General features: G+C 43.1%; 1 protein-coding gene across 5 annotated transcripts in view; it reads left to right on the top strand.

The window, feature by feature from the left end:
- LOC132406161 (protein ENL-like) overlaps positions 1-15,497 on the top strand; it is a 110,738-nt gene extending 95,241 nt beyond the window's left edge. For 4 of the 5 annotated variants that reach the window (XM_059991438.1, XM_059991439.1, XM_059991441.1 and 1 more), the window contains exons 9-12: positions 3,317-3,419; positions 9,855-9,926; positions 12,044-12,115; positions 14,450-15,497. In XM_059991438.1, coding sequence (XP_059847421.1) covers positions 3,317-3,419; positions 9,855-9,926; positions 12,044-12,115; positions 14,450-14,578 — 376 coding nt within the window. In that variant the 3' untranslated portion in view covers positions 14,579-15,497. The other variant, XM_059991442.1, reaches the window with a different exon arrangement.
- The last annotated feature ends 3,490 nt before the right edge of the window (positions 15,498-18,987 follow it).

Here is an 18,987-nt window from a genome sequence, read left to right as displayed (position 1 = left end):
GGTTGACATGTGCTTGATTATGGGGAGACGGCAGGAAAAGGGATGATTGAATGGTGGAGCAGAGTTAACGTTTTACGGTCTTACAGTATTGTTTCATTGAGTCTGAATTAATTGTAGAAGGCACACGGAGCAGGTCTGTCTCATCTCTATGAAGTGGTGCCTCTAGTTCTGGTGGATCTGTCCTACAAATCGAATGGGACATACCAAGGAGTGATGGTGGAAGAGTCTGAGACAGACGATGGAGGGTAAGGTGTTCCTGAGAGGGCAGCTGTATTAGGGTGTCGTTTGTTGGGAATGCTCTCGCAATTTAGGCTCAAGTAAAACAATGGTTTGGGCAGTTCACGAGGCTGGATGTGCCCATGTCTAGACTGATCTGGTGGTCCAACTGGTTCTGTGAAGCAACACAAGAAGCACTGGAGGAACTCAGCAGGTCAAGCAGCATCTACGGAGGGAAATGGACAGTCGAGATTTCGAGTTGAGACCCTTCATCTGGACCCTGACCCTGACCTTCCGAGTTCCTCCAGTACGTTTTGTGTGGCTCCAGGTTCCAGTGTCTGCATCTCCTGTCTCCGTCTGGTTGAATTGCGTTCCACCGTAACTACGTTGCTACAGCTCATGTCACAGAGTTCAGATTGGCAAAAGGCAGTTTTATAATCACCGTTTCCTCCGGGTACTCCGGTTTCCTCCCACAGCCCAAAGACGTACCGGTTGGTGGGTTAATTGGTGATTGTAAGCCGTCCTGTGATTAGGCTAGGATTAAGTTGCGGGGTCACTTGGCGGTGCGGTTCGAAGGGTTATTCTGCACGGTATTTTATTAATAGTAATAATATCTGATACAATCCTTTGTTTCAGATTAGCTTAAATTGCCCAGCTGTCTTGCTAAGATTAAATTTATGATCACTGTGTATTATTGGTCCAGTAACAGAGTCACAGCCCGTCGGTAGCCTGGTAACAGCATCCTTTCCCTCCACTGACTGCCACTTTTCAAACAGCTCTAGATGATTCGCCCCAGATCAATTTGCAGTCTTTCATCTTCCCTGTTGACTTTGCTGGAAACGGTAGCCATGGGTATGGTTTAGGCAGCTCTATTTGTGCCAAAGTCCTCAGTGTTTACGGTGCGAGGAACTGCAGGTTTCTGTTACTCTTTGCGTGACGTGTGCTTCCTGATACCCCTCCAGAAAAGCCACACTTTGGTGTTAGAATGCACCCTTCACCCCCACAGAGGATCCATTCCGTGCTATTGAAAGTTTTTGGAAATACTTTAAACATTTTTAAATTTCGAAACTTCACAGAACTCAACCTCTTTGTGTTGCAGTGACCCCAGTGTTACAGTCGTGTTTCCACGTCTGTCTGTCTCATTTCTTTCTAGGGAGCAGTAGACCGTGTGGGTTGTTTGACCAACCAAGTAAATGCCGAATTCTTTCAAAATCCAGTGTCGATTGTGGATATAGTTCCACATAAATCATTAATGCTAATAATGAAGGCTGGGAATTCAAGTTCTGTTTTGCAATCCTGGTAAAGTTCCAGTTGATTAACTTGGGCAGCCTAGCATTGGAAGGATGAAGGCATGCAACACGGAAGTTCGGAATGTTAGAGCTGGAGATCCGGGGCAGTGCACGCAACATGCTGGAGGAAGTTAGCAGGTCAGGCGGCATCTGTGGAGGTGAATAAAGAGTCGACGTTTCCAGCCAGGACGGGGAAGAAGTCAGCGTCTTGGGGGAGGGGAAGGACTACAAGCTGAAGCGTGAAAGGTGGAGCCCGGTGAGGGGGGAGATGGCTGGGTGGGGGAAAGGGGGTGGTGAAGTTAGAAGCTGGGAAGGGGATAGGTTGAAAAGGTAAAGGGCTGAAGGGGGAGGAATGTGATTTGAGAGGAGAGTGGGCCATGGAAGAAAGGGAAAGAGAAGGGAGGTGATAGACAGATGAGAAAAGAGGGGAGCCAGAACAGAGAAGGCTAGAAGGGGGAGGGAAAAATAAATGACTTGTTTTTGGAGTATCACTAAGACTACTTTAGTTACTGATCTACAGGTGTCAAAGAGGTGGTGGCAGTGTTAATTTCTGAAATGGCTGAAGGCAAGCTGGCGTAACAGGAAGGGGTTCTAGTCTAAGTTGTGACTGTAAGGACATGTTTTTTTTTGGGGAGCAGCCAGATGGATCTGGGTCATCTTGGTCAAGTTTACTGTCCAGTGTTCCAAATGAAGCATTGCAAGAGTAGTGAATGACATCATGTGTGACCTTGCTGCAGAATTCGCGTCCAAAGGCAAGGGCAACTTGCCCCAGGAGAACCTGCTATACGTTCCAATTACTGCAATGTCTTTGTCTGGGGGCAGAAAAAGATTTTCAATTGCCTAAAACTGAACAAAATTACCTTAGAATTGAAATTCTGGGCAGTAGGCCAGTTACTTTTAGAACCTCACAGATGAGTAGGATGGTCTTGGTTTTGACTTTCTGTAATTCATAGCGCTCGTTTCATTGAAGTGAGTCAGTTTCTGGCAGTGAAGCGGTCTTTTGGACCTTCACCAAATTGCTCGAACTTGCTGTTTTGACACAGTGCTCGAACCCACCGTCTCCTGAGCCAGGGTGAGTTTATTGATCCGCAGAAGAAAAGGCCATCGGCATGAACAAAAATACTGAGGTGTGAAAAGTTTGCTGTGTGAACAGTCCACCGGCTGTGTCTACAACAGCACGCACGTCGTAAAAGTGAATCACAGGCATCGCCTGGTTATATCGTTACTGTTCACAAGTTTTACAGGCAAATGATTCGCCAATCTGTTCAATAGTAACTATCAGAAGTGCACAGCTTGGCTGCTCGCTCATTAAGAAGATGCTTTATGTAGAATGTGAGCAGGCACAGAGCAGTACTGTGGTGGTGAGCGTAATGCTTTACAGTGCCAGCTGTGAGATTGGGGGTCCATTTCCCCCTCATTGCCTGTAAGGAGTTTGTACGTTCTCCCATGACTGGTATTTCCTCTGGGTTCTCCAGCTTCCAACCACATTTCCAAGGCGTACAGTTTAGGGTTAGTCAGTTGCGGGCACGCCATGTTAGAACCAGAAGCATAGCAGCACTCGCGGCATGCCTTCAGCACGTTCTCAGCGCCGAAGATGCTCTTCACCGTACGTTTCACTGTTTTGATGTAACACAGGGCAAGTAAAACTAAGGTTCTCCTTTAGAGCTTGCTTTCTTCATTCTTCAAATAATGCTGATACATTTCTTCCTTCAAGAGCGTAAGTGGAGTGTATGCGTAGAGCTCTGGGTGATAGTCGAAGGTGCTGGGGCATTGTTCTGTGTGTGTGACTGCATTGTGTTTCTTGTTTCCAGGTTGAGTTTGAGTGATGACAGTGGCAGTGAAAGCAGTGAGAATTCCAATGTCAACACCCTGGACCAGCCTTCAATTCAAAAGCACATAGCTGCCAGCAACAAGGTACGTATTGGGGTGGCCCGTATCTGTGCACTGGTTTAAACTTCAGCCTTCTAACTATGGCCAGGATATCAAATTTTGAAGTGGAATGTTGAAATCTTTAATATTAACTGTTAGTCCTTATGCCAGTAAGCTCCTGCAAAGGGTGTGTGTAGCTTTCAAAGCTCAACAGAGATCAGAGACACAAACTTTCACTAGTTCTAACTGAATTGGTCATGCATAAATAGGATTTAATTGACTGAATATGCCTCTGTAACGGGTGGCCAAACCACGGCTTGCAAACCACATGCTGCTCTTTGGCATTCAGTGCGCAGCTTGTGGAAATATGTTGGTTGACTTCCTTTTTACCACGTGCTGCCATTGCGTAGAAATGAATGGGAAAGCATTTTGGCGATAAATAGTACTATGGGAAGTCCCTTGAGACTTAATTCCATCGCTCAATAGTTGGTGAAAATGGCTATGTGGCACTGAAGACAGGTGCAAGTTTCAAAATACACGATGGAGATCTACGTCGTTGGGCGCTGAAGGCAAAAGTAGTGCAGACGTAGATCTATGTTGTTTGGCACTCAAAGTGTTAGTCAGTCTGGCCCCGACCTCACTCACGTCATGTACATTAACGCAGTGTAACACAGGATGCTAAATTGTGCAGACCTAGTTGGTACACTGCGGATACTGGTTTTGTTTACAAGTGTCTGTGAAAATTTTGTGAAGGAAGATGTCGTCATCAAATTGTAAGAAACGAAAATATGAGGATGAAAGACATTTTAAGCCACAGTGGGAGGAAGATTTTGCATTCACCGTTGAAGGGGTAAACCTTTGTGTCTTATCTGCAATGTGTCACTCAGTCATTACAAAGCCAGTAATTCGAAACACCACTATGAAACAAATCACAAAAACTTTTCAGCTGATTACCCACGTAAATCCGAATTACGGAAAAACAAATTGACTGTTAAAATCATCTCTAAGTAGCCAGCAGACACTGTTGACAACGTTCAGTAAGGAAGCCGATACAACGACTGAAGCTAGTTTCGTTATGTCATGGAATATTGCTCGTGCTAAACACCCACATTCTGATGGCGAATTTGTTAAGAAGAATATAGCTGAAGTTGTTGCAGTGTTAGATCCAAATAACACTTCAGCGACTAATAGCACAAACACCAGTTTCATGCCACACTACACAGAGGCACATCTCCCAGATCAGTGCTGATGTTGCAGGCAAAATGATGTAAGGAATTCCCTTGCATTCAGCTTAGCTCTTGATGAATTTACAGACATACAAGATAACCCACAACTGGTGGTATTTATTCGTTATGTTCAATATAGTTAAAACAATCATCGGTCAGGATTTTGAAAACATTTGGTATATATGTACTGAAAACTAATACAAATTGACAGTTTAAAAAACTACATGCATGAATAAATATTACCTTGTACATGTATTTCTGAACATTTTAATAAAATTTTTGTAACAAAATGTGTATGTAGCAGTAAAAACGTGTCTGTAAATTTTGTTCATGTCTTGCGGCTCTCAAACATCTGAAGTTAATCGTATATGGCTCTTGCATTAAGTAAGTTTGGCTACCCCTGTTTTATAATCTATGACATACACTCAGCTTCACTCTCCCCATCACTGAGCTGTTCCCAGAACCTGTGGACTCACTTTCAAGGGCTCTTTATCTCGTGTTCTTGATAATTATTGCTTATTTATTTACTATTTTTCATTTGTATTTCCACAGTTTGTTGTCTTTTACACACTAGTTGTTCATCTGTCCTGTTGGATGTGGTCTTTCCTTGATTCTATTGTGTTTCTTGGATTGACTGTGTATGCCTGCAAGAAAATGAATCTCAGGATAGTATATGGTGATGTATTTGTACTTTGATAATGAACTTTGTGCTGAAACAAGAGAAAATCTGCATTTGTGGATTCCTAACTCTGCCACTAGATGGCGTTTCATGTCTGAAATGCTGCAGATTCCAAATGAAGGCAATAAATAGTGTTGTGAATGTACTTGGCCCGACCTCACACAAGAAATAATTCAACATTACACTCTTGAAAACTTCGTGTGTTAAGGCTTCCTGTGGTCCAATATAAGTGAATGGATGTGAAAACTGGCGTTGGTTTCAGTAACGTTGGCTGTCCTAGAAATAGAACAATACAGCACAGTACAGGCCAATCACCCCACACTGGCTCGAATATCAATGTAACCCTTCCCTCCTCTATAAGCCCTCCATTTTTCTATCATAAATGTACCTATCCACGAGTTTCTTAAATGGCCCTATTTGCCTCTAATACCTCCCCTGCCAGGGCATCCAGCACTTTGTGTGTGAAGAATTTACCTCTGACATACCCCCCTCCCCCCATACTCTACTCCAATCACTTTAAAACTATGTCAATTGGTATTAGTCTCTGGCTTTCCGCTCAATCTATGCCTCTTACATAGTACGCAGGTAAGATCCTATGAAAGTAAGGATCTCATTTTGGATATCACACTTGGTGGAAGGGCTACAAAAGATATTTTTTCAATTAGTTTCAAAGGGTGAGGAACTGCAGTTAAATGAGAATGGGATTGCTTTCTGTAGGGGAATTCAAGTTTATGATGTCATTAATGCACATACACAAGTTGTAAATACTATGAGAACGAGCCTTGTTGGCAGCAGCACGATACATTACATGTTGAAGATGGACAGTACATCAGTTAACGTATATTGTTCTTAACTTACGGGTGTATAAAATAAACAGCAGAATAGCTGTAACAGCACTAGCGCTGGATTGAGAGAGAAAAAAGAAACAGCTAAAGTAGTGTTAAGGCTTTTCAGGAGGATACTGTGGTGCTAGAAAGTTTGTGAACCCTGTAGAATTTTCTCTGTTTCTGCAGAAATGTGACCTAAAATGTGATCAGATCTTCACACAAGTTCTAAAATTAGATAAAGAGAACCCAGTTAAATAAATAACTCAAAAACATTATACTTGTTTTTTTTATTTATTGAGAAAAATGATCCAATTTTACATGTATTTGTTGGAAAAATTATGTGAACCTTTGTTTTCAGTAACGGGTGTGACCCCCTTGTACAACAATAACTTCAACCAAATGTTTCTGGTGACTGTTGATCAGTCCTGCACATCAGCTTGCAGGAATTTTAGGTCATTCCTCTTTACAAAACTGCTTCAACTCTGGGATGTTGGTGGGCTTCTTTGCGTGAACTGCTTGCTTCAGGTCCTTCCGCAACATTTCTATAGGATTAAGGTCAGGACTTTGACTCGGCCATTCCAAAACATGAATTTTCTTCTTTTTAAAATAATCTGTTGTTGATTCACTCTTGTCTTTCGGATCATTGTCTTCTTGCATTATCCAGCCTCTATTAAGCTTCAGGTGATGGACTGCTACTCGGTGATATCCTCCTGTAAAATGTCTTGGTACAATTTTGAACTCATTGTTCACTCAACAATTACAAGTTGTCCAGGCCCTGAGGCAACAAAGCAGCCCCAAGCCATGATGCTCCTTCCACCATGTTTCACAGTTGGGATGAGGTTTTGATGTTGGTGTGTAGTGTCATTTTTCCTCCAAACATAGCAAAGTACATTTCTGCCAAAAAGTTTAACTTTTGTTTCATTTGTCCACAGAACATTGTCCCAGAAGTGTTGTAGAACATCAAGTTTTTTTTTGCAAACTTGAGACGTGCCGCAATTTTTATTTTTAGAGAGCAGTGGTTTCCTCCCTGGTGTCCTTCCACGAACACCATTCTTGTTCAGTGTTTTTCTTATAGTGGGGACATGAACAAAGACTTTATCAAGTCTTAAAGATTTCTGCAGGTCATTTGCTGTTACCCTTGGGTCCTTTATTACCTCCTTCAGCATTGCACATTGTGCTCTTGGTGTGACCTTTGCAGGATGCCCCTCCTAGAGAGAGTAGCATCGGTACTGAGTTCCGTTAATTTGTAAACAATTTCTCTTACTGTGGACTGATGAACACTCAGGTCTTTAGAAATACGTCCAGTTTCATGCATCTCTATGATGCTTCTTCTAAGGTCCTCTGAAAGTTACTTTGATCAAGTCATGGTGCACACATGGTGTGTTTTTTATATAGGGCAGGGCACCTCCACAACCCACACCTCCAATCTCATCTCATTGATTGGAGCACCTAGCTTTTGTAGAAGGTTTACCTACTTCTCCCAACAAATACATGTAATATTGGATCATTTTTCTCAATAAATAAATGAACAGGTGTAATGTTTTTTTTGTTATTTATTTAATTGGGTTCTCTTTATCTAGTTTTAGGACGTGTGAAGATCTGATCACATTTTAGGTCACATTTATCCAGAAATAGACAAAATTCTGCAGGATTCACGAGCTTCCTAGCACCACTGTAGGTCGGGAAGGAATTGATGTAAGTTTTCAAAGTCCATGAGTTGTCTTGATAGAATAAATGAGGAGAAGCTTTTCAGAGGCATGATGGTTAAACCAATGAAAGGTGATTTGCAAAATAATTGGAGGGTGCAAGGGGAAGCTTCGCTTAACAAGCAGATGTTTTTGATCTGGAGTGTGGGTAATGAAAAGATATTTGATAATAGCTTTTATAAGAGAATTGCACAGCGGCTCAAAAGGGGGAATTATATTCAGTAATACAGGGAGAGGGTTAAGGGACAAGTTCTTCATAAGAACTGCCAGAGATTGTGGGCTGAATATCCTATGCAGTGATGTTCTGTGATTCTATGGTAGAGTTATCTAAAAATACTTTTAATGAATTTAAGATGTATTGAAGAGAATTAGATATTTGTAACTTGCATCTTAGCTTCGTCCTCTCGCCTTATTCGGCAAGGAGAATATACTTGCTGTAGCTTCCCTTGAGCAATGCCGTCGTTCTGTTTATCATGCACACTGTGTTGGAACCTTTCCCGTAAATGTTCCAGGTGGAATTTTCAGTGACCATGCTGCTCATGCACAGCCAGTGAGCATGGAAACTGCCCTCTTGTAACCTACAAAGAGAATTTCAAAGTTTATTATCAAAGTGCGTGTAAGCTGCCATATGCAACCCTGAGATTCATATTCTTGCGGGCATACTCAATAAATCTACGATGGAGTAATAACCATAATAGAATCAATGAAGGACCACACCAGCATGGGCGTTCAACCAACTGTGCAAAAGACAACAAACTGCAAATACAAAAAGAAATATTAACAATAAATATTGAGAACTGAGATGAAAAGTGCTTTAAAGTGAGTCAAGTTCTGGGAACATTTCAAAGCTGGGGCAAGTGAAGCTATCCACTTTGGTTCAAGACCCTGATGGTTGAGGGGTAATAACTGTTTCTGAACCTGGTGGTGTGGGTCCTGAGGCTGCTGTACCACCTTCCTGATGGCAGCAGCAAGAAGAGCGCATGTCCAAGGTGGTGGGGACCCTAATGATGGATGCTGCTTTCCTGAGACAACGTTTGAAGCTAACATCACTGCTGAGCTGTTGTGGACCCATTGCAGCAGGTTTCCCCCTACACAAGCTCACCGTGTGTGTCATTTATCCTGGCAAAGATAAGTTCTAGGACTGAAAGTCCAATCCGATTACACTAACTCATTGACAATTATTTGGGGAGAGTTCTTCCTCTGGGCTGAATTGACTCCCTTTGAGGATTTCTGTTGGCTGTATTCCCACAGACTGCCTGATGTAAAGAGGCTAAAGAAATTTGGCATGTCTCCTATCACTTATTACAGCAACAGAGATGGGGTAGGTGGGTGGTAGAACATCAAAAAGAAACACAATTGCCTGGAAGAGATATTGAAGTGTCTGTGAAGCCATGGAACAGGCAGTCCAGAAGGTGTGGAGGGGCCAGACAGTGAGGTTAGTCAGCCTGCATTTTGGGGACATCCCGTTAAAGCAGTTCTCCAGCTGCCTGCTCCCAGTGGGTTTTCTGCCTTGAGGAAAGTGAAAGTGAATTAAGTTGTCTGCAGTTTGAAGCTCTGCAGATTCACCATTGCCCATGCGAAGAGGGACTGATACTAAGCAAGTGCTTGAGAAAATGGAGCTCTGAGGGGTGGAGGATAATACAAGAGGCTTGATTTTGGCCAGAGTCTTCTCTGCCCCACTTGTTTATCAGGACAACAAATCAGTGGACATCCCTCCTCTTGGTTCCCTGAACTTTGACTTTCATGCTGGGATGAACCAATGTGAGATCCTGAGCTTATTTCCAACTGAGGAGAGCCAACAGAGGCCAGGCTCACCTCACTGGGCCGTCAGTGTTGGTGAGTTAATTGAAATGCTTGATTACACAGTTATCCAAAAGAAATCAGAAATATTTTTAAAGCTTGAGGTGGTGAGAAGGCAAAATGTGTTTTAAACAGTGTTTCTGAAGTAAAAGAATGTTGTGTCTCTGTACAAACACTGCAAGAAGAGAGACCCCTTAAGGTAGTAGTTGATTTCTGAGTAATTGTATTCATCTCTGTTACAGACATCTGGCAGAAAAAGTCCTGAAAACAGTGAAAAACCAGACAAATTATTTAAAAAAGGTTTGCAAGACAAGGTAAGCAGCTCTAAATAATTAAAGAACAATTGCAGGCAAACACAGGCCAAAACATTGTGACTTTGTATAAAAAATAATCACTTTATGATATTTTTATTCTACTGCGTTTGATTTTGAACTGTGGTGACGAAGTACCTACTTGAGTTTTTGTGGTTTTTATAACATCTTATTTTTTAAAAAATAGTTCTTCAGTGTATGAAAAGAAATGATATCCTAATGCGATTTTCAGGAATGAAGCCAGTAGAGAGAGAAGACAGAGATCCTTTACAAGCTGTTGCTGGAGAGAGTGCTCTACCATCCCACTTAGATCTGTTGACAAAAGAGTTTAGATTTGTGAGAGGTGATGACAGCCAACAAAATGTTCTTGGCACTGGAGAGCAAGGACACAATGAATGCAAATACCTTGACAAAGAAATCAGCAATTAGGAACCTCGGCCATCCAGGTGCGGTCACAGTGTCTTCATTATGGAACATGTCATGGTTAATCCATTGTTTGAAAAAGAGTAACAGACAATTATTGGCTTAGAAAATGATAGTTAACCTCAGCACATCAAGCTAACAGACTTGCTAGAAGCTGATGTGCTCTTTGGCTTGAATGTGTTTCTGCTGGGTCACTGCCTCCTCGTATCAGGACACTGCGTAATGAAAGGATGTTTGCATATTGGAATGGCTAAAAGGTTAAAGCCATCCAGACTCTGAGCGAATTCTGAAATTGGAACTTGCCCTTACAGTAAAGTTGTGGTTATGTTTATTTTGTCATCCTTATGTTAGCAAAGTCTTCATTTAAAGGATTGAGTTTTGCTGGATGTCATTAGTCCAATGACTCTGGCCTCAATTTCCTCACTTGCTGACTCCAGTCAGTTTGGATTGGCAAAAACAACTGCTGCACAGTTTATAGGTGCACCATGCTTGGCCCCCTCTTCTACTTGCATTGCACTTATGACTCTGTGGTATGGCACAGCTCCAACACTTTGTTCAAGTTTGCTGATAACACCTCTGTCGTAGGCTGAATCAAAGGTGGTGACGTATCAGCATATAGGAAGGAGATCTGGCTGAGTAGTGTCATAATGACTGTCTCTCACTCAATGTCAGCAAGACCAAGGCGATGATTATTGAATTCAGGAGAAGGAAACCAGAGATCCATGAGCCATTCCTCATCAGGGTATCAGAGGTGGAGAGGATCAGTGACTTTAAATTCCTCAGTGTTATCATTTCAGAGCATCTGTCCTGGGCCCAGGGCATAGATGCCATTATGAAGAAAGCGCAACAGCACCTCTACTTAAAAGTTTGCAAAGATTCGGCATGTCATCTAAAACTTTGACAAACTTCTAAAGGTGTGTGGTGGAGAGAATATTGACTGGTTGCATTACAGCCTGGTGTGGAAACACCACTGCCTATGAATGAAAAAATCCAACAACACGTAGTGGATATGGCCCGGTCAATCATGGGCACATCTACGTGGAGTGTTGTTACAGGAAAACAACGTCCATCATCAAGGACACCCACCACCTTGGCCACGCTGTCTTCTTGCTGTTACCATTGGGAAGGAGGTACAAGAGTCTCAGGACCCAAACCAGCAGATTCAAGATTTGAGAGCATGAAATTTATTAATATAATAATTTATTTATTATCCTTTTTGTTCTTTTGTATTGCATGGTTTGTTGTCTTCTGCACATTATTTGTTTGTCCATCTTGTTGGGCATTGATTCTGTTTCTTGGATTTACTGTGTATGCCCACAAGAAAGTGAATCTCAGGTTGCACAGTATATGTACTGTAAGTGTGGGCCTGGTGCTGTCCTGGCCCTTGCTGTAGAACCTGTAACCCATGGGTGTAGTTGTGGGTGACTCTTTGCTGTCCGTCACCCCACAGCTTCCTCGTCAAATCAGCTGCAGACCCTCAGGCATTCTTGTCAGATATTACACCACACTGCCAGCCCCGCCTTGTGCTCAAGTCCCTGTCCAGGCACTGATCCCACTATTGTGCTGAGGTGTGACGGAACCCTGTTTTTTTTTGGTCAACTTTAGGGCATAAACCTTTCTGCATGAAAGCAGAGGGGGAAAGTTGAGTCTGTACAGTTTGGTACAAGAATTAATACTCTTAATGTTAATTTCTGCAGTCGTATACAGAGGAGCTGGTGGAACTGCACCGCAGGCTGATGGCTCTACGAGAACGTAACGTGTTGCAGCAGGTAAACCTTGAGTTTTTGTTGATGGTACCGCTCATCTAAAGCGCCCGGACTCGAAACTGCATTCCACCTTTCTTCGAGTTGAAAGATTCAAGATTGTTTCATGTCATTTGTAAAGGAGAACAAACTAGTTATTGCTCTGGATCTGACGCACTACAAAAAAACCACAATAAGGCAGAGGAGGCAGTAATAATTTGTCAGATTGTCTGACGGCCTTGTATCTAGCTCAGATATTTTTAATCATAAACGAGGAAATCTGTGGATGCTGGCGTTCCAAAGCAACACACACACAATGCTGGAGGATCTGGTGGCGTCTGTGGGAAAGAGTAAACAGTTGACGGTTTGGGCCGAGGACAAGGAAGGAAGGGGAGAAGTCCGAGACAGAAGGTGGGGGAGGGGAGGAAGCAGGGTGGCAGGTGATGGGTGAAATGGTGAGAGGGGAGGGTGAAGTAAAGAGCTGGGAAGTTGGTTGGTGAAAGATAAAGGACTGGGAAAGGGGGAATCTGACAGAAGACCATGGAAGAAAGGGAAGGGGGAGGAGCACCAGAGGGAGGTGATGGGCAGGTAAGGAGATAAGATGAGAGAGGGAATGGGGAGTGGTGAAGGAGAGGGGAGGGGCTATTACCTGAAGTTTGAGAAGTCGATGTTCATGCCATCAGATTGGAGGCTCCCCAGACGGAATACAAGGAGTTGCTCCTCCAACCTCATCACGACATATAGTTAAAAGAGATGGCCGTTGGAGATCCCGCTTCTGGTGGACGGAGCGTAGGTGCTTGGTGAAGTGGTCTCCCAATCTGCGTCGGGTCTTACCGATACACGGGAGGCCACACCAGGAGCACTAGACACAGTAGATGACCCACAGGTGAAGTGTTACCTCACCTGGAAGGACTGATTGGAGCCCTGAATGGTAGTGAGCCAGGAGGTATAGGGGCAGGAAGGAGATCAGTGGGGAGGGACAAACGGACAAGTGAGTTGCATAGGGAGCGATCGATCCCAGGAGAAAGTGGGGGGGGGGGGGGAGGAGGGAAAGATATACTTGATGGTGGGATCTTTTTGGAGATGGCAAAAGTTATGGAGAATTATGGGCCGAGCACAGAGGGTGGTGGGTGGTAGGAGAGGGCAAGGAGCCCTATCCCTGGAGTGGCAGTGGGAGGATGGGGTGAGGGCAGTGATGATGGTGGTGGAGGAAGAGAAGTCTCTTTCTTTGAAAAAGGAGAACATCTCATTAGTCCTGGAATGAAAAACCTCATCCTCTGAGCAGATGTGGCAGAGATGGAGGAACTAAGAAAAGGGGATGGCTTTTTTTTTTTACAAGTGATAGGGTGAGAAGAGGTCACTTCAGGTTGCTGGGAGAATCAGTGGGTTTATAGAAGATATCAGTAGGTAATCAGTTGTATTTAAATATTTATCTTATTTGCATTGAAGTTTTAAAAAAGGCTGGGAAGCCCCCACCCCCACCCACATACGGTGGTAACTCTGGAGGATAATTTATGGAAATTAATTCAAATCTTATGCAATCTATGCTTGAAAACTGTTAATAGTACTGGAATGTTACTTCCATTTTTCACATTAAGCCAGTATTGGCTGTTTGGTTGGTATTCGTCTGTCTTGAAGGACAATGGGTGATGATCATCATCACAAACCTGGGCAGAAGGAGATCTTGAGATGCCCAAGTTGTCAAGATTTCCCTCTCGGCCTCACCGTGTAGTCCAAAGGAAAGTTTATGAAGCAATGTTTGGCACCAGCTTGGCTGCAGGAGCTGCTGGAAGGATGTTCAATGATGTCCAGCAACCTTAGGGGCTCCACTCTGGGTTTACTTCCATGGCCTTCGTCTCTCCCGAGGCTGCCCACAAGGCGGAGGGGCTATTTACCCTTGGCTGTGGATCTGGTTCATGAGCTTCAGAACGTGTAGATACACACACCGGTGGGCCTGTGTACTACGTGTGCAGGGGCCAGACCTCCTCCTCCCCGTCCTCTGTAGTTCACCCTGAGCCCGAAAGTTCAATTTCTATGTGTTGTCGCCAAAGATGTGCTACATGAGGCTTGCTGTTGAAGAGTCTGTGTACTGGCACATTCAGCTCTCCTTTTCGCAAGACCGCTAGCCAGCGGTGGAAGCTGAAAGCGAGATCGACAAGCACTACCCGCTACGCTACCTCACTGGCAGCATCATGGCAGCCATTTTGACACCGAGCCAATATACGTTACTAAAAGCGTTTTTGCTATTGTTATTGTTCCAACTGCTTAGCTTCTCCTGTGATGTTTGCAGTGCTGACTAGTATAGAAATTCTAACTCTAATTTCTTGTTCAAGTTTTACACCATCTTTCTTTTCTCTGCAGATTGTAAACCTTATTGAAGAAACCGGACATTTCAATGTTACAAACACAACTTTTGATTTTGACCTTTTCTCATTGGATGAAACCACAGTTCGCAAGCTACAGAGTTACTTGGAGGCAACAGCAACATGACATGGGCTTTCAAAGCAGACTGTAGTACATTGAATATGAATTAAGACATTGGACTGCAATCCCTCTGTGATGGAAAGCACAGCCTCTGAGATGAGAAATGGCATTAGTACTGGACATCGAACACTTACCATCTCAAACCTGTGGAGATCAACTTAAAATCTTCACTGCATGGGATTAGGAAAGTCATTGTCAAAGCTTAAAATGTATTGACATTTATCAGTTCCCAGAAACATAACCATTCTACTAGGTCACAAGCAGAGTGAATGGAAGGCCAGATTTTTCTCTTCCACAAAATGTTTACCTTTTCAAACTATAAGAAGAACATGGAAATGTTTTTTTAAAAAGAATCATCCAAATGGACACTTGTTTTAGTCTAGTAAACTTGTGTGAGATTTTACCTGAAGACTTATAGAAGTAATGTATATATCTGGAAAAGAACAAATGAGCTTGCATCTCTGATGTGAACCGGAGAATTCTGTGGTTTCTAATAAAACGCCAAACAGTTTTACTGTGGAAATAAAACTCCATGAAACGCCCAGCACATTGCTGAACTCAATGTGGTCTTAGAACACCATACCACTGCATTGTATATTGTCTAAAGAATATATATTTTTGAACCCTTTGAGTATTGACTGTCCTTTCCCACTCTCAAAATATGCACAGTTTTAAAAATCTACATTAATTTTGTACAAATCATTCACCCGATGTGTCTTTTATTCACTATTGTAAGGTGAAAACAAAAAGTGATGGTTTTCATAAAAGGACATTCAAACTGCTGTCTCTAAAAGTGATCCCCTTGGCTTCTGCTAAACCGTTAGTTTTCTTTGTAGTCCCCTGTCACACTCCCTTTGCTTTTGCTCTTTTGTTTGGTCAAAATTGCTTAACTTTCCATTAAAGAACAAATAAATATGAATTCTGATCTCTGCTGGCCATCCAAATCTACTGGGGTATTTAATCCCATTTAACTTTACAATTTATCAGTTGCTAATCTCGGACTGTAGTAATCCAATTTTCTATCCTCCTTTTTAAATGGTTCCTTGGTAACAGTCCAGTCCATTAACAACCTCCACGTGCAAATTGTGAATAGATCTTTGTCAGGCCAGAATATGTAATTTTAAAACAGCAAACTGAATTCACCTCGAATTCCTGTGATTAAGTTGTCTTTTTGAAATGGAGGCATTGGGTGGATTAATGGTCTCGTTAATCCTACTGTAGTTGTTTATCGTCATGGTATACATGGACAGTACAGTGACACATTAGGTCAACACTATTGTCTTGCAATTCCAGTAACCTGGCCTTGGTGCTCATTCTGTTCTTCCTGCTGCTATATGGGTTTCCTCTCACATCCCGGAGATGTTAATCGGCTGTGCAAATCACCCCAAGTGCAGAAGGAATCAGGGCAGAGTTGGTGGCCCTTTGAGAGCGAATAGTTGAGAGGTAACAAGTGGGGGTAACATGGCAGATGAGAATCTCAAAGGACTCTGATGGACCATGTGGTCTCCTTCCACGTTGTAGGAAAATGGGACAGAATCTCCTAAACCACTTTGCACAAATGTTAGCAAAGAACACAATGAGTCATTAGGAGGTTGGAGCCGTAAATGTGGTTCTTTAATTCAGTCTCATAGAGGATGTTGGAGAGGTTTGGTGAAGTTTTGTAGTGTCAGACTTTAGTGGCTAATGGAGAAGTACAGCCAGACTATTGATCCCGAGGGAAATTGGGTTTCATTACAGCCGCACCAACCAAGAATAGTGAAGAAATATAGCAATATAAAACCATAAATAATTAAATAATAATAAGTTAATCGTGCCAAGTGGAAATAAGTCCAGGACCAGCCTATCGGCTCAGGGTGTCTGACACTCCGAGGGAGGAGTTGTAAAGTTTGATGGCCACAGGCAGGAATGACTTCCTATGACGTTCAGTGTAACATCTCAGTTTCTTACAGTAACAACTGTAAGAACGTGCAAGAGACTGAAGTTGGAGAAGCCCAGTTGTGTTTTTAGGTTGCAGGACAGGAGGTCGGGTATGAGAGATCTGAGAGGGATTTGAACAAAAGATGATGAGGGTTTTAAAAGTTGTGTTGATTATCCGGGAATGTTCATTAACAAGGCAAGAGCAGAAATCACAGCGTGTTGAATGGACTCCAATTTTCAGATGATGGAAAAAGGGAAGCTGGCTTGGAGTATGGTGCAGTGGTCAACTCTGAATATAACATCTACGACCACATTTGGTTGTCAGCAGACAAAACATAAAGCCAGAATCAATGTAATGGATATGAAGATTACATGAGTGATGATGGTAGAAAGATGTTAGACCATAAGATTAAAGAACATTAGGCCATTTGGTCCATTGAGCCTGCTCCCCCATTTGATCATGGGTGATTTATTATCCTTCTCAATCCCATTTTCCTGCCTTCTTCCTGTAACCTTTGATGCCCTTACTAATCAAGAGCCTGTCAACTTTTAGCATGTTAGGGTAGCATATGGTTATCACAATGCTTTGTAGTACCAGCAACCCGGGTTCAGTTCCCACCATTGCCTGTAAGGAGCTTGTACGCTCTCCCCGTGACCGTGGTGGGTTTCCTCCGGGTGCTCTGGTTTCCTCCCACAGTTCAAAGACCTACCGGTTGGTAGGTTAATTGATCATTGTAAGTAGTCCTATGTTTAGGCTAGAATTTGGGCAGCAAGGCACAAAATATAAAAAGAAGTTAAATATACCCATCAGCAAGAGGGGTGGGAGGGATGTGTGGAGGAGGAACTGTAGATCAGGAATAGAGGGAGAACAGCTGGAGGATTCAATGTCCATGCTATCAGGTTGTACACCTGAGGTATAGTGCCCCCCCCCCCCCCAGCACTTGGATTCAGCGGGCAATGGAGGAAGCCGAGGACAAGACAGGTTATTGTGGGAATGGGAAGGGGAGTTAAATTAGCCACTGGGAACTCTTAGGGAAGTATTCCCCAGACTGTGCCCAATCCTAATGGAAAGTTCGGCTCAGCAAAATACAAGTGGATGCCCCAAGGTTCAGAATTTGTAGCAGGACTTCAACTGGCTTTGGTCTTTCCCATGTTTGATGTAGCAGGCATATGGAAACTAGAGAAACAGGAGCCCAAGGCCAAATCATAACGTCTGAGTGAGGTTGCAGAACTCTCTGACTGCCACTAGATGCATAGGTGCTAAACCAGGGGGAAGAGCTGAGGGCAGTGGGGCGATGTGGGTATGAACAGAGGGGTCTGTAGACAGGTGCAGGAGGGGTAGGCAGAATAGATCCTCTCTCAGATGAGATTGTGGTGCACATTAGTGAAAAGTTAGTCCGCAGAAAAGATGTGTGTGACAGCAGATGCTGGTTTGGGGGAGAGGGCAGGGAAAAGTGGGGGGTGCATGAGAAAGGTAAATTTTTCCACTTACAGACAGGCCTCCCAGTTCAGGTTTGCAGGATGCTGTCCTGGGAGGGATGAAGGATAAATTGTCAGTTTAACGTGGTCCTGTTTCCCCTCGAGTGAAACTCAGATTGGAGAATTGGGTGACTCACAATGGGAAGAGCTGTTCAAATTATACAACGGGTGCAATTTGATCCAGGTCTGTCCAGGCTTATGGAGTTGTTAAGTACAGCAGGGAAACAGGCCATTCAGCCCATTGAGTCTATGCTTGCCGTTAACCATGTAGCTTTCTCCTCTGCACTTTCCCATCATCTCTCCTAGATTCTACCACTCAGGGCAATTTACAGCAGTCAATCCACCTCGTATTCCGCACGTTTGTGGGAGACGGCTGGAAACCGGAGCACCTGGAAGAATCTGGCAGCCACAGCGAGCACCCAAGGTCAGGTTTGAACCCGGCTCTGTGCCCCATGATTCTGTGCAGAGAGAAAACGGCAACATAGAATCTCATCTTAAAAAAAAAAGCTGCAGATCAATGTATTTCACTGAGGTGATCAGATTTCCCCCAGCCGATTAGTAGAGGGCCTAGCTGTCTTGGTATAGACAGCCATGGAGGCCTGAAATCACTGGCCCAATTCAAAAGTGGATCCAAACACTCCTCACGTGGCATGAGTTCACATCCAAAGAACATTTACAGTCAGGGTTTTATGTTAAAGCGGACACTGTATATGCGTTTCTTTATAGTTTCTACTTCAATCAGAATATATATATATTTAGTAGTATTTATAATTGAATACAAAAGCTCAACTACGAAAAGCAGGTGGGGAGGTACCTGTAACACTATGTCACAAAGAACGTAGCACGTTGGGAATGAAGATGCTTTGAAAGATTTCTTAGTACTTTCTTATAGCTGTACCTGTACTTCCAATGTGATTGACATAGGCAGTTTTGTTCTGTCTTTAAAAAAAAGCTTTATGGTAGCAAATATTTTGTATTTAAATTCTCCTCCAGACAAGATAAAATCCACATTGAAAACA

Source organism: Hypanus sabinus, chromosome 16 (assembly GCF_030144855.1).
Source record: "Hypanus sabinus isolate sHypSab1 chromosome 16, sHypSab1.hap1, whole genome shotgun sequence".
Lineage (NCBI taxonomy): Eukaryota > Metazoa > Chordata > Chondrichthyes > Myliobatiformes > Dasyatidae > Hypanus > Hypanus sabinus.
The sequence above is the reverse complement of the archived record's forward strand: the minus strand, read 5'-3'. Positions and strand labels throughout refer to the sequence as shown.